We start from the raw sequence: 15195 nt of genomic DNA, 5'->3' as shown, positions 1-15195 counted from the left end.
TTGGACAGCTCACTGAGTATGTATTTGTATTTTACCAATACTTAAGAATTTATTTAGATTCATGGAAGACCACGAACAAATTGAATAGATTTAGGAGAAACCGACTCTCAGCTAACAAAACAGAGAGCACGTTGATAGCCTAAAAAAAGAATATTTGAATTGATAGGTCGTTAAAACTTAAAAGCACTCAACCTTAATGTTACATTTCCATTTGATATGCGCAAAACCCAGATTGGATCTACTCAAAAGGACGAAAGCAAGAGCCAAAATAGAGATAGTCTCTTAGTTGTGGCAAAGATAGTGTCTCTTATTCTTAGTTGAAGCAAAATAGAGATAGCGCTTAGTTTTGGATCTACTCAAAAGGACGAAAGCAAGATCCAAAACAGAGATAGTGTCTCTTAGTTGTAACAAAGGGTACACGCCATAAAAAGTTTAATGTATACAAAATCAAGGATATTTTCTGTGATTTGCAACACAACACCTGATGTGGTTTCATCATGTCTTAACCGGCCTCACAAGCCCCAAACCAGAGCCACTACCCAAATGCTTGTACTCCTTAGCCTCAAGATGATCATCGTGCTCAGCAAAACCAGTGCCTCCTTTCTTTAATCCAACCAAGTTCCTGTCCTTGCAAGGTTTGTCACACACAAGACATACTTTGTCGACAGGCATGAACTTTTCGCCACACTTTTTGCAGAAAACATGCCCGCATGAGCTGAGTGCCACAAGAGACATTGTGTTGGTGAGAGTGACTTTGCAGCTGGGGCAAATGTAGGCTTTGTCATAAGAGCTTGAGGATGCTGATTTCGTCTTATTCTCTTCCTCTTCGCTGTTGTCTTCTGTGAAACGAATTGCAAAGAGGTTCTTAAGCTTGAGTTTCTCTTTGCCCTCTGGACAGACCGTGTGAGTTTCTGGAGCATCTACTCTGACTGAAGCTGCTGGTGTAGCTGATGGGAGCCAGAAGGCTTTCATCGTCCTAAGCGCTTCTTCTTCAAAGGAAGTTGCCTTCACACTGTTTGCCCCATGAAAACCACTCTTGTCTTGGTTGTGGTTCTTTTCACTGTTTCTAGGCATTGCACTATGGTTTTGCTGATCAAAATCGTCGAGCTCTCTTGCCTTTTGTAACAATAGCCTCTCTTCTTCTTCGTCCTTGTCTTGCTTCTTTTGAGACGTATGTGCAGCAACCCTCCTACAGCCATATTAGTACCACATATCAGTATCTTAACATACAGAGCAAAGATAAATCAGACACAGCAATATTCAAAAACGCTATCTTCAAAGTCCCAACAGGTCCTAACAAGTAAGAGGAGTCGGCTCCAACAGTTTCTACTCTAATCTTTATTTATACACAAGCTCAAACAAATACAGCCATAGGCTAACCCTGAGACCGTACTTACTTAGCCCAAAATGAAACCATCAAAATCAATTCTCACATTACATTAGTTATCACTCCATATGGTTTTTTATTGTAGCTTCCGTGTTACAACTCAAGTTAGATAAATCAGCTTCTCCTTCTCAATATATGTGGGACTAGCACTAACAAAACCAGTACTACTTAATGTTATACACAATAGTCTTAACTCTTACTATACAAACCCTACTTAGGCATTAAATTAAAAGCAGATCTTTGAAGGACGACAACTTGCTTAAGACGTCGTTTCCAGCAAAGACTAAAGTGAAATCCAACGAATCCAATATAATCCACTGCTTAATCTAAACACCTCAATGACCCAATTCACACCAGATACATGAGGAATCCAACAACCCTATCTATAGATCCTAAAGCTAGAAACTTTAATCAATCTCAATCACAATCCAAACTGAAAAACATATCATTTTCACAAATACACAGCATAGGACCAAAAATAAGAACTTAAAGTTACAAAACTTTGAAAGAAAAAAACTCCAAAAGTTTATACCTTTGGATATCTATCTTTCTTCTGAGCCAGGATGCATTCGAGTATACACTCTCTACAAAAGACATGACCCTTATGGCAACACATCGGATCGATGAAAGGCTTCAAGCAGAGAGAACAAGCATCGAAAGGCTTAATCGAGTCTTTCCCCAATCTCTCTCTCTGAGTTCCATACCCTAACTTCTTCTTCTCGTCGTAAGTGAAATACGCAAGATCATTGTTGTTCTTCGAGTGTCTTTGAGGCATATTGGCGAGGAAGATTGAATTGGGTTAAAGAGAAGAGGATCGGAATCTGAAGAAACCCTAGAGAGATCTATTGGTAAAGGATTTGTCTTTTAATTTGAGATCGGAGAAATTGGGAATTTGGGGTTTCCAGTGTTTCGCTCTCATGTTAGTCGGTTCTATTACCACAGCATATACCGTCCCGGAAAAGAGCCATTTCATACCCGTACACACTCGGAAAGTGCGAATTACTATCTGGACAAATAAAAAGTGCCAATTTAGACATCTACCTTAATACATTGCAAATTTCATACTTATACTCATAAAATTGAGCCAATTACAAAGTCCACATTAACGAATTTAAGTCAACTGTTAAAAATGCTGACTCAGAATCCACGTACGCAAAACGACGTCATTTTGTTATATTATCTTCACAAAAAATTGTAAAATATCCACATTTTGGTGGCTCGAACCCCCGATCTCAAACATATTCAGCGTAGGTCTTAACCAGTTGATCCCACAACAGTATTCATTAGAATGTTACAAATTTATCCTCATAAACTTAATGTGGCATCCATCAAAATCGAAAAAAATTGTGAAAATCCACACTTCCATGGATTGAACCCGCATTCTTAGATATAATTAGCTTAGGACGTAACAGCTGATCCCACAACAATACTTAATTATATGATACAAATTTATCTTTATAAACCTTAAGTAGATCTAAGTCCCAATTAAATGAAATATTTATATTTATAAATTAAATATAACTGAGAATATAAAGATAAATTTTTCTAACTGATAAATTTATAAATTTATATTTAAATTATAAATAAATTTATAACTGAGAATTAAATATAAATTTGTAAATTAAATATAACTGAGAATATAAAGAAAAATTTGTATAACTGATAAATTTATAAATTATCAGTTAAATGAAATGTTTAAGGTTTAAGGTTTAAGATTTATAAATATTTCATTTAATTTATAAATATAAAATAATTTAATTTAAATATAAATATATTCTGAGTTATATTTAATTTATAAATTTATATTTAATTCTCAGTTATAAATTATAAATTTATAATTTAAAGATAAATTTATAAATTTATCAGTTATACCAATTTATCTTTATATTCTTAGTTATATTTAATTTATAAATATAAATATATATATATATATATATTTTTTTTTTTTTATTTAATTGGGACTTAGATCTATTTAAGGTTTATAAAGATAAATTTGTATCATATAATTGAGTGTTGTTGTGGGATCAGCTGGTTACGTCCTACTCTAATTATATCTAAGAGCGCAGGTTCGACCCACGGAAGTGTGGATTTTTCACAATTTATTTTGATTTCGATGGATGTCACGTTAGGTTTATGAGAATAAATTTGTAACATACTAACGAATATTGTTGCGGGATCAATTGATTAAGACTTACGCTGAATATGTTTGAGATCGGGGGTTCAAGCCACCAAAATGTGGATATTTTACAATTTTTTGCGAAGATAATATAACAAAACAACGTCGTTTTGCGTACGTGGATTCTGAGTCAGCATCTCTAACAGTTGACTTAAATCCGTTAACGTGGACTTTGTAATTAGCTCAATTTTGTGAATACAAGTATGAAATTTGCAATGTATTAGGGTACATGTCTAAATTGGCACTCTTTGTTTGTACATGCAGCAATTCGCACTTTCGGGGTGTGTACGGGTATGAAATGGCCCTTTTCCCAATACCGTCCTATATGAATCTAATCTAACGGTTACTAATTATTACCACTTTTTGTTAAATATAAAAGAAAAAATTATCATCTTTGACAGGAGGTAAGTCCATTTGTAGAAGGTACCATCACACCTGGGATCGAGTCTCGGCTCGTATGAATGTAGGAATTTGGCTAATGGGCCGGCCAGTTGTGGTCCAATGGTTGACAAAAAAAAAAAAAATAATATATATATATATATATATATATATATATTTATAATTATAACTTTTATATATAAATATTCATAAATTTGAATTTTCTCCACCTAAGCAAATTTTTTTTAACATTAAATTAAACTTAAAATATTCAATATTCATTTAATGCATATTTATGTTACTTATTAATAGAAATTTAAATAAACAAAAAATAAATTATGTAAAATAAATGAAATATTAAAATAAGAAAGCAATACTAGAAATTTTTTACTAGTGATAATAATATAATTCAACTTTTCTTTAAAACTAATTATAGTTTAAATTTTAATAAATGTGTTAACGAGTTTTAGATCAAACCTCCTCACACCATCAATTCAAACTTTCTATTACCATCAGTCCCAAGAAGTCCTATCTCTCACGTCTGCTAGCCCCAACAGCTCCAACACCAGCGGCACCATGACCATACACCAAACAATTCTCATCACAACACAAGCTTAATATCAAGGTGGATCAAAAGTAAAGGAAGAAGGAGGCTTCTGAATTGTTGGAAAAGATAAAGAAAGCTGAGTTAGAGAAGCAAAAGAGACTTACTGCTATGAAAGGCGCTCAGGGAGTCTGGGAAGAAGCAGCTAAGATAAACGCTAGAGCTGCTAAAAAGTCAATCATCGTAGTGAAGAAGGAGAAGGAGAAGACTCTGCAGTCAGATCGAGAGGCAAAAGAGACATCATTGGACTGGTCAGCCATTTATCTATGCAGTAATAATTTCCCCAATGACCATCTAGCCAACAACCATCTCAAGTAGTGTAATCAACTAATAAATCTTCAAGTATTATTGTAGTTTAATTGTCTAGTTTTACTCACTGTTTGTCCAATAAACAATATTTTGGGGAGAGATGAAGAAGCAATTCATTAGTGTAACATCCGCGAACCGGAATCCCGATTTAGGATGTGCATCGATCGATGCAGGTGGAACATCGGTCGATGCTGACTCAATTTCGTGCGTTTTGACTTAAGTTAAACACTGCGTTTTGGACAAAAGGGAAAGGAAACCCTTAAGTCGTTCTTTTTGTCTCATTAGACGACTTTAGCTATTTTTGAGATAAAGGAGAAGAGAAAAGGAGTTCTTGAGCGTTCTTGAAGTTTTTGGGAGATTTCAAGTTGTTCCTGTGGAGATCTGTAGCTGGGATCGTTGTAGGAACTTCCTAGAAGTGTTTTCTTGCGTGTTTAAGGTTCAGAATCGTCTTGGCAAAGGTAAGTGCAGGACCATGGCTTATCTAAGCTGGAGATTACTCTGATCTGTTTGTTTCTGTGTTGGTAGGCTTGCTAGTATGTTATTTGAGGCATTATGAAGCTTTCTTGTGGCTTGGGATCGATTCTTGTGGTTGCAGGAACGAAGATCCGGCGAGAAGCTTCGGGGAAAAAAATGCTCGGCATGAGCATCGGTCGATACACTATGTGTGTCGGTCGATGCTAGTGCGAGGACGGCGCGGTTGACCTAGGAGCATCGGTCGATGCCATGTGGAGGCATCGGTCGATGCGATTAGGGTTTCCGTGTGATGTCGAGCATGTGTCGATCGATGCAAGTGGAAGCATCAGTCGATGCAAGTAACCTGGTATCGATCGATGCATGTCCTGTGTCGGTCGATGTTGGTCCATGTGGTGTCGGTCGATGCAATATTTGTGTCGGTCGATGCAGAGTCTGGTTTGTTTGTTGACTGTTGTTTGATGGTTAGAGTATCTCTATTGATTGTGTGTATAGCCCAATAGATGGGAGGATTACCTTACTGAGTGTTTATTAAATATTCATGCATTGCAATATGTGTTTGTGGTACATGTAAAGGCAAAGTGTGATCGTGGAATCAAGGCAATGAAGAGGAGGATGTTCTAGGGACTCGGTTGGATGTTGTTTGGTATTACTAGGTTGCTAGAGTTAGGTCATTAGAACATTGCTAGGTTGTTGGTTCCATGTTTCCTGTCATTTGATTATTGGATATTTATTGGTTGTTGAGATTGGTTATTCCGCTGTTGATTGTGATTGTGGTTAGGTGGCTAGTGGATATAGAACCACTAAATGTAGTTTATTTATTATATTATATTTATTATTTATTATTTAAAAAAAACGGGTCAGTTCGTTTGTATTAGTGTAACGATTGGAATCTAAGATGTTTATCTGGTGAGTTTTGAAGTTTTCCTTAAGAGTTTTTTTTACATCAATACTTGAGAATTATATTTGTTAAGAAAATATGAGGTTGAAGCTTCAGCTAAATCAGACAACAATTCTAATATTAGTGAGGTGGGCAAAAACCAAAATCTTGTGTGATTTCTAATTTTACAAAATTATAAATAAATAGATGAGATCAGTCTTAAGAATCTAAGAAAATTAAACTCTCTCTATATCACAAAGAATGGTTTCTTAAGAATTTTCACATAAATTAAGAAAAATATTTAGTGTTTAATTATAAATGCATCATTTATTTATTATAACAATTTTTCATAACTATTAAACAATAGTAATTCATCAAACTTTAAAATTTTCATTTAGTGATTTTTACATTTACAATTTCCTAGTTTACTATAATGTTCATAAAATAATACAATACAAGCGGTCAAGCGCTTTAGGTTAAAAACTAAAGAACTTCAATGATTAGACAATTTTTTGAAAATTCATAATTGACTAAGATATATATTCTAAGCAATCAAAATATCAAATACATATTACTTATAAGAAAAAATCATTATAAAAAAAAACAACTACTACAACATTCACAATAATGGTTAGCTACAAAAGTAAACCATAGAACAAACTTCTATTACATGCATCATAAAAACCCAAGATAATATCTCATGAGAAGTCCATTAGACCATATAACTAAAGGTTAGTAGCAAGTTGGTGATTCATATTAGAACAATGTAAAAGTAATTTGAAGGTAAAATAACTTCATTACCATGGATACTCTCAAATAACTTCATACATATAACAAAAAGACTTGCACTAGTCTTTACATTATTTGAATACTCTCAAATCTTCAACGACCAAGTCCTCCAATTTACATCTCCAATTCATGTTCGAACAACAACGCTTTTTCTTTCACAAATCAGTATGTAGTTGACCCAAACAAAAAGAACAACAAGTGTAAAAATCCGTTTTTTTAATTATTTTTTTGTCCTTAATGTACAGATGCAATTACGTATACTATTTTTAACAAAAAAAGTATTTTAATTATGTACAAAAGTTGAAATCTATGGGAAAAACAAGACGAATAGTCAAAGGAGCGTAGGGGAAGAATAACGTATGGTCAATGAGAGTCATCTACCAACAATTGTGGTGAAAGTAACATCGTTGACCGTGGCAACATCTTGACCATCCAAGTTTAATTCATCAATCTCACCGGAGTACAAGAACGAATGGAAGGTAGGCTGTCTTGGACGTGGAAGTTGACCTGTTCGACTCTCCAACATCAACAATACCGAACCCATGTTTGGTCTGTGGATGACCGAGTCTTGTGTACACAGCATCCCCACGTGAATGCATCTCATCGCTTCCGCTACGTCTCGACTATCCTCCACCGTTGGATCTATCATCTCTTTTGTCTTTCCTTGGCTCCACAAATACCACGCCTGATTTTGTTTTCCGTTTAGAACATTTAGTAACCAAAAAAAATATCTAAGCGAACCAAACCGAACTATAAACTAAACCTGAAAAGAATAGAAACTTACATAACCGATGAGACTTCCATGTTCAGATCCTCGAAAGCTAATGTTTTTTCTTCCACTCACAATCTCCAATATCAACACTCCAAAGCTATACACATCAGATTTCTCTGAAAAGATCCCCTCCATCGCATACTCCGGAGCCATATAACCGCTTCACATTTTGAACATTCAAAAAGAATATTAGAATTTTGATACAGTTTTATATATGTTGATTAACGAAGCTAAAGAGGTTTGTTTAGTTACTATGTGCCGACGACTCGGATCGTGTTGGCTTGATCTTGTCGGTAGTTGAAGATCCTAGCCATACCGAAATCCGAAATCTTTGGATTCATTTCCGTGTCTAGCAAGATATTGCTAGCTTTTAGGTCACGGTGAATGATCTTTAGTCTTGAGTCTCTATGCAAGTAAAGCAATCCTCTAGCAATTCCTCCAATGATCTCCCATCGTTTTCTCCAATCCAAACTTCCTCGTTTACTCTCATCTGTCCATAGACATCGATATTATATATACTCAACCCACAAAAATAGCGAACATTTTTATTGACATTAATTGCTTAGAAAAAGAAAACATACCAAAAAGGAAGCGATCTAAACTCTTGTTTGGCAAGTATTCATAGAGAAGCATCTTCTCGTCATCTTCAATGCAACATCCTAGTAATCTAACAAGATTCCGATGCTGGAGTTTCGCAATTAGTAAGATCTCGTTCTTGAATTCCTCTAGTCCTTGCTTAGATTTCCCTGATAGTCTCTTCACTGCAATCTCTCTTCCTTCTGAGAAATTTCCCTGTTCAAACATAACACATAAGTTCTTGTTGCATATATATATATATAACATAGTAATTTTTTTTATCCAACATTATTGTCAGAAGAATATATATATATATTTTCAGTTGATTTTACCTTATATACAGTACCGAATCCGCCCTGTCCAAGTTTGTTTTCTTCAGCGAAATCTCCTGTTGCTGAGGCTACGCTGTCGAAACTGAAAACTGGCAAATCAGGTGTGTCAACTTGATCCCCTACTAGAACATTGATCGGTGAGCTTTTGAAGTTAACCGAGTTATCTCTGGTATCAGAAACTGGAAGATCTTTCTTCTTCCACAAGAAAGCTGCAGATCATGAAATATTTGACAGTCTTAGCAGTTAATAATTTTTTTAAAACAAGACTACGTGCGAATAGAGGCTTTACCTTTAAACCTTTTCCATAAGATCCAAATGCATAATCCTAGCAAGAATGCACCTATAACACTGACAATAATTATCCAAATTTTCGATTTCTCCTTTCCATCTCCTGTATAACAAAAGAAACCAAAAAAAATACTTCAGGAAGTCATGTTTATATTTTTCAAAATGTTATCTGAGAGTTTAAACATTTTTACAAACCTAGTTCAGAACCTGCCAGCCGGATATTGATATAGTTTCCACCGAGCTTAAAACTCTCTATATCTGTCAAATCACGGGTCCAAATCATGCATCCGATCCCTACTACAACCGCATAAGCATTACACGAGCAGTCCCTCACGCATACATCTTTACAAGTTACTGAGTTGTTAAATGGAACAACTGATCCAAAATCAGGCAACTTCATTCCCTTAAGTACCTTAAACCCATCTCTTTTGTCCCCAACCAAACTCTGACTACAGTTCAATGGAACTCTTCTCTTGCAGCCACCGGAAAAATTCATGTTGTTCCATTGATCCCAATAAACCGGCTCAAACCCATCAATGCAACTGCATTTACCGGAATCAAACTCTTTGCTATCATCACATACACTGTAATTACCGCAACGGTTATAGTTCTCGCATTCCGTGTCCGGTTTCTTTTGAAGCAAAGTCCAGTTCTTGGCATCCTTATTCCATCTAAACTGCTCTTGTACGCCATCAAACCTAATCCGAAACCTCAAGAAATCAGAACTGTTTATGGTAACATAAGTGAAATACACGATGCCATCTCGATCAGGAGGAGAGAGCTTAAACCCTCGAATATAGTTCGTGACTCGGTACATATCCGGTATACCGGTAAAGATAGCCGAGTTCCACGGTCCGCTACGCCATTTCCTCTTTTCCCCTTCCCAAATCACAATCTCTGGTGCTCTAATAGGATCAATACCCATTGAATACCTTCCTGGTGAAGGATCATTTTCGGATTCCCATGGGACAAAACCGCGGTTTTCTCCCAGTGAAGGATCCACCCGAACCTTCATACTCGGCAAAAAAGTATCTGTTGGATTGTCAAAACTCTCCCAATACCATTTGTTTCTGTCTGAATCTGAAGACAGAACCAAATCCCCTGTGTTCAACAGAGCAGCAACGGTGTTGTTTGACTCAAGTTTAGCACTTGTGGACCAAACTGTTACGTTTTGACCATTCACGACCACCAGGTTCCCGTCATCTGCGATCTTCAAAGCTCCGTTGTGATCCAACAATGGCTTCTCTCGATTCGCGACCCAGACAACTGTTTGAGGCTCGATGTTCTTGTACCATATTCCTACATACCTTAAGGTTGAGTTTTTGGGACTAAAGAATCCAACCTCGAAGCTTTTATCGTTGCTGACCAGTGAGTCTCCGTCTCGTATCGTCTGGTTTCTGGTGATTGAGTTGCTTGTCGAGCAAGATACTTTGCTACATAGTTGAAACAACATCAAAAGGTTCATCACCAAAGTAAGGATTCTGTAAAATCCTGCCATACTTTTGATATCTTTAAACCACGATAAAAAAAAAAAAAAAAAAAATAGAACAAAAATAATGACTCTTGATATTTCGTAGTTGGTCTTTCTCCACTTATAATGACTTTTTTTTAACATAAAAGGAGAAAAGTCATCAATATATTCATTTTAATTGAGGAAACTAGTGGAAATTATAATCCCAAAAAAAAAAAATCAAACGACTGAAAAGGACAACGGGTGAATCGTGTTGACCAAATATGACAAGAATATGAATATTTCACGTTTTATATAGACTTTGAAATATATAATGCAAAACTGTGACTTTAAAGGCCAGAAATTTGTATATCAGTCCATTATTGTTATTGAATGCGACGTTTTCCTTATTTGGGCGGTTGAGACTTGAGATTGAGAACATCCAAGATTTTATTTTGTCTACCTTTTTATACATTTTTTGGAAGTATTAATAGTAACAATACAATTGGGATAGACACATATCGACACCTCAAAAGTTCATTGTATTTGGATCAGTATAGTGACTGATAAATGCACGAATGCATATCCCGGATCTGCCCAAAGATGAGATATTCAAAGGTTTTTGATGCGTGTATATATCCTTATAAGTTACAAGTTAACTAAATAATTACGAAAATATATAAAATTATAAATCATAAAACTTACTATCTTCATGTGGACTGATCACTGATGTTTTTGTTCTCAAAAGCCGGGCTTTAATTTATTTTTACGGACTAGGCGCAGTACATAAGGCGGTGAAACTTTGTGGAGCTAAAGTGGGAGAATGGAAACTAGTTGCTAATCCCTTGCCAATGCCGCAACCGAAAGAAAACTATTACCGTGATGGCGTGACTGGATGTTGCTAATACAAAGCTCTCTCTCTCTACCTACCATCGTGATACAATGCAACCTTTTTTGTTTATATGTTTTTGACTGGATGTTGAAGTAAAGCTCGATAATATGTATGATGTCGAGAAAAAAAAGAGTTTATATTTATTAATTTTATATGAAAAGTAAATGGCGTTTTCACCTTACAAAACCCCAATTATGGTATTATGCATAATTCAAAATTTTATGTTAAATCTCACTTTCATTACAAAGCACAATTTCCATTTACGCAGATCACACGCGTGAAAGCAAACTACATTTTTCTGACAGCTACATGATCACATTGGCAAACGCATGATGACTTCCGGAGAATCGCCCCACCACTAGTGACTCTTCTTTCAGCCTAGTTTGGTACAAACCCTTTTAAACATGACATAATTTGCTTAGATATTTTTTTAGTTTTACAGATTACAAATTTATTATTCTTACTTATTTTCTTCTGGGATGTAAAATAAAAACAAAATAAATATTTCTTTTTTAGCAAATCGGTAAAAACAAAATTATGTAGTGGTTAACAGTAAATATATGATGAGTTTTAAATCAATTCTTGGAATGTGAGAGACTTCATATCGAAACTTCTTGTTCAAATAGAGGTGCTAACCTCATCGCTCAAAGCCTCACGAATGATCTAAAGACTACATCCTATATAGCCTCAACTCATCCGATTTGGTTTAATAGAGTTTTCATGATGAGAGAGAGTCTTTGCCTCTGTTTGAATAGTGTGGTTTGTCCTTGTATGGCTCCTTGTGTTGAGTAACTTGAGTTCATTCTTATGTATAGGCCCTTTACTATGTTCAAAGTGGCTAGAGATAAGGGTTGTGGTAGTGGAGTTCTACTTTTCTCCGGCAGGTTTAGTAATGGTTTGTTTTTTGTAACCTGTAACATCCTTGCCTGTTTAGAGCGAGTCTCCTTTATTATAAGTATAAAGTAAAGATAAAAATTGTTGGCCGAGTTTATATTTTGTTGCCATCATCAAACTTTATCGACACTATATATTGTACTTGTATACAAATCAGTACATAAACAGATTTAGGAAAGCTGTACTACTATATTTCATAAAACATAACCCATAAGCATGCAGGTCCCAGGCTTAGGGATTTTGGTAATACTGCATAAGCATATTTTCTTACATAAAGGAAGAGTCACTCCCACTTACATCTCAATCTATTAGTATGTCTAAATACACATTTAACCAACAAAACCCCATCTGCTCTTCTCAGCCCAAAACTCTCCACCAACACATAACACCCAAATCTCCTCCAATCTCTATCGTTGTTACCATTCATATTCCTACAATCTCTTCTAGAAACCCTAATTGGTTCATCCCTCTCCACTCTCACCACCTTCCTTCCTCCTCCCACCCACCCTCCTTCTTCCATTACCCTTCTCATCCTTTCTACCACCACGAAACTCAACCCCACCGGAGACCCTGAACCCGTCTTCCTCCTCCTCTCTCCCGGTCCTCGTGAACCTTGAACCTGCCTATACCAATAAAACCCTCCATGCCCTTCTTTTTCCCCCTTAACCGCCTCCATACCCTTCACATAGTTGGCCTCTCTCACTACATTCGCCTCTACTCTCACTACTTCTTCTTCGTTATCATCACTGTTCTCGTCAAGATTGTTGTTGGCTTCATTGTTTTCGCAATGGTAGATCCGTTCCCAGTATTGGGAAAGTGTGATCCTATAAAACATTGACTTCCTCATTTGGTGACTTACACTACAATTCTCCTTCACAAACATAAACGGGCAATACCATTCTCCTACTATCACGCTACCTGACCTAATCGTAGAGACTGGAAATCCGAATGGAGGGAGGCAGGCTCTTAGCTCATCGTCTAAGCCTAGAGCTTCTCTAGGTCTCCTCGGATGTAGGCTCCTCGAGGTTCGTAGCTCCCATCCTTTTTTCTTGAGAAACGAAGGAGGTGTACCTTCTGGTGCCACAGATTTCGCAAAGAACGTCCGATCGTGATGCCGATTGATCTTAACCGTCTGATATATGTTTCTTGGATCCAAAGGTTTAGGTTTCTTGTCATGCAAGACATCTGGAAAACAACATAACCCTCTCTCTATCTCTCTAGAACACACAGAAACTTTCCTGAAATAAATAACAAGAAGAGTTCATAAGACTAATTTTCTTCCTTTTTAATCACCAAAAGGCCAAAGACAGCACTCAAATCTGAAATTAAGCCTTAGAACTTAGATTGTCTCGTGTGTTTTTTTGGATCTTACCCTTTGTATCTGCCTCTAGCGTGAACAACGTAATACCGATTCGAGGACAAGGATTGATCGAGAGCCGGTATGAACAAAACCTTCTTAACCGAAGTCTCTGTTACCAGAACTGTCTAAGTGAACAACTGATAAGATCTTGTCTTGAGGTAACGGAAGCTTCTCGATTTTAGTCCTCGTACACATCCCGAAACAGAACGTGTCCTCTGTTTCGGCTTCTTCGTCTGTAATAACCAGAACCCCAGAGAACGGACCTTCCGGTGACTCCTCCGAGAGCGTCTTGTGATATTTTCTGTACTGCGATAATGTCCTCGTCACATACATTTTTTTGTTCTTGAAGGCTTAAGGAATTAGAGAGTTATGATGATGAGGTTTCTTTTAATATCACAATCTGACTATCTGAGGGGGTTTATTTAACAATTTGGGGGGGGGGGGTGGAAACGACGAGATTATAGAGTAGTGGGGTGGCTCGATATAACTTTTGATAGTGGAGGGTAAAGTTGTGTAATTTAACTGTTTTCTGATTGGCAAGTCTTTAACTTTGTTTTCATAAAGAAGACATAAAAAGATAAAGCTAATTATAAGAGTCACATTCCACTCTTAAGTTATCAGCTCTCAGTAAATTAATTTTATTATTAAAAATTTAAAATTAGAGATTTTCTTTTCTTTTTAAAAAATTTAGATTCATTGAGATTTTTGTCTCTAAATTCGTATGGTTTATATTTCGTAAATTCGGTTAAATGATTGGTTATCTGAGTAAAACTATACTAAAGAAATGAAAATCATAGAGATACCTGTAGCCTGGAGCCACTCATATGAACAGCTTTTTGACTTAGTGGATGACTAAAGAGATGCTAAAAAGAGGGAAAAAAAGGAATAAAGATATATATAGAAAATAAAATTGTGTTAATAAATCTAAAGTTCTTATGAAAGCATATAAGATCGTAGATTTAAAATATTTTGAATAAAGACAAACCAATTTCCCTATGATATCCTTAGCGTAAAGTTAAAGTACACAGATGAAAATTTTGATAGTTTGTATTTGTAGTATGAACGTCTAATTTGGTCGAACCTCATTAAACTCCGATCCTATTTAAGAACTAGTTTAACAATCAAAAGTCAAAACCGTGCTCATTCATTCATTCACATAGTAAATTGTCCCAAGCTAGCCAAGAGACGAGAAGGGGACAATTACAAGACTTAGTGGATGTTCCCGGTTCATCTATGTCCAAATTAAACTCCAAAAATTACTGTTTACTGAACGTTTTATCTCATGTTTTCTAGAACTAATTAAATGGTTTACACGAGCATTCATTATAACACTCAATAATCAGATATGATAACTACCATAACCAGTTCTTGTTACCCCTTGGGCTCTCGGCGGCCGACACTCAAGGAACCACAAGGCACTCCATACAGAGCAAGCAAATCCTAGCGATGAGACGCCCGCGTAAGGACCTCAAGTCTCATCAGGAGGGCGAACCAAAGACCCATGTCAAACAAAGACCGATCAATATCTGAACGCTTGTCATGTTACTACCCTATTTGCATTGTTACTTGGCTACCATGCTACTTTGTTATCCTTCACTTTCTTACCAGATAACCATACTATATCCATGCATGAAGCA

At 36.1% G+C, this 15195-nt stretch overlaps 2 protein-coding genes and 1 pseudogene across 4 annotated transcripts; all 3 read right to left on the bottom strand.

Annotated features, from left to right (window-relative positions):
- Nucleotides 1-286: 286 nt before the first annotated feature.
- On the bottom strand, nt 287-2302 carry LOC104705164 (E3 ubiquitin-protein ligase CSU1-like; annotated as a pseudogene). Its single transcript, XR_015562676.1, has 2 exons — nt 1920-2302; nt 287-1189 (listed from the first exon to the last, which is right to left on the bottom strand). The product of XR_015562676.1 is annotated as an E3 ubiquitin-protein ligase CSU1-like (transcript).
- Nucleotides 2303-7193: 4891 nt separating this feature from the next.
- On the bottom strand, nt 7194-10698 carry LOC104703752 (putative G-type lectin S-receptor-like serine/threonine-protein kinase At1g61610). Of its 2 annotated transcripts, none has more exons than XM_010419826.2 (7): nt 9158-10698; nt 8964-9065; nt 8675-8883; nt 8348-8558; nt 8019-8256; nt 7779-7926; nt 7194-7679 (listed from the first exon to the last, which is right to left on the bottom strand). In XM_010419826.2, exons 1-7 carry the CDS (start codon nt 10575-10577, stop codon nt 7368-7370), a joined length of 2640 nt encoding a protein of 879 aa, XP_010418128.2. In that variant the 5' UTR covers nt 10578-10698; the 3' UTR covers nt 7194-7367. The 2 variants fall into 2 exon arrangements, with proteins under 2 accessions (XP_010418128.2, XP_010418129.1); XM_010419827.2 differs by having other exon boundaries at nt 9170-10543.
- Nucleotides 10699-12367: 1669 nt separating this feature from the next.
- Nucleotides 12368-13815, bottom strand: LOC104705162 (uncharacterized). The gene is made up of 2 exons (XM_010421140.2): nt 13571-13815; nt 12368-13436 (listed from the first exon to the last, which is right to left on the bottom strand). Exon 2 carries the CDS (start codon nt 13079-13081, stop codon nt 12482-12484), a length of 600 nt encoding a protein of 199 aa, XP_010419442.2. The 5' UTR covers nt 13082-13436; nt 13571-13815; the 3' UTR covers nt 12368-12481.
- Nucleotides 13816-15195: the final 1380 nt, after the last annotated feature.

The sequence above is a fragment of the Camelina sativa genome, chromosome 7, assembly GCF_030686135.1.
Source record: "Camelina sativa cultivar CO46 ecotype springtype chromosome 7, ASM3068613v1".
Lineage (NCBI taxonomy): Eukaryota > Viridiplantae > Streptophyta > Magnoliopsida > Brassicales > Brassicaceae > Camelina > Camelina sativa.
This window is presented reverse-complemented; position numbering and strand designations above follow the sequence as displayed.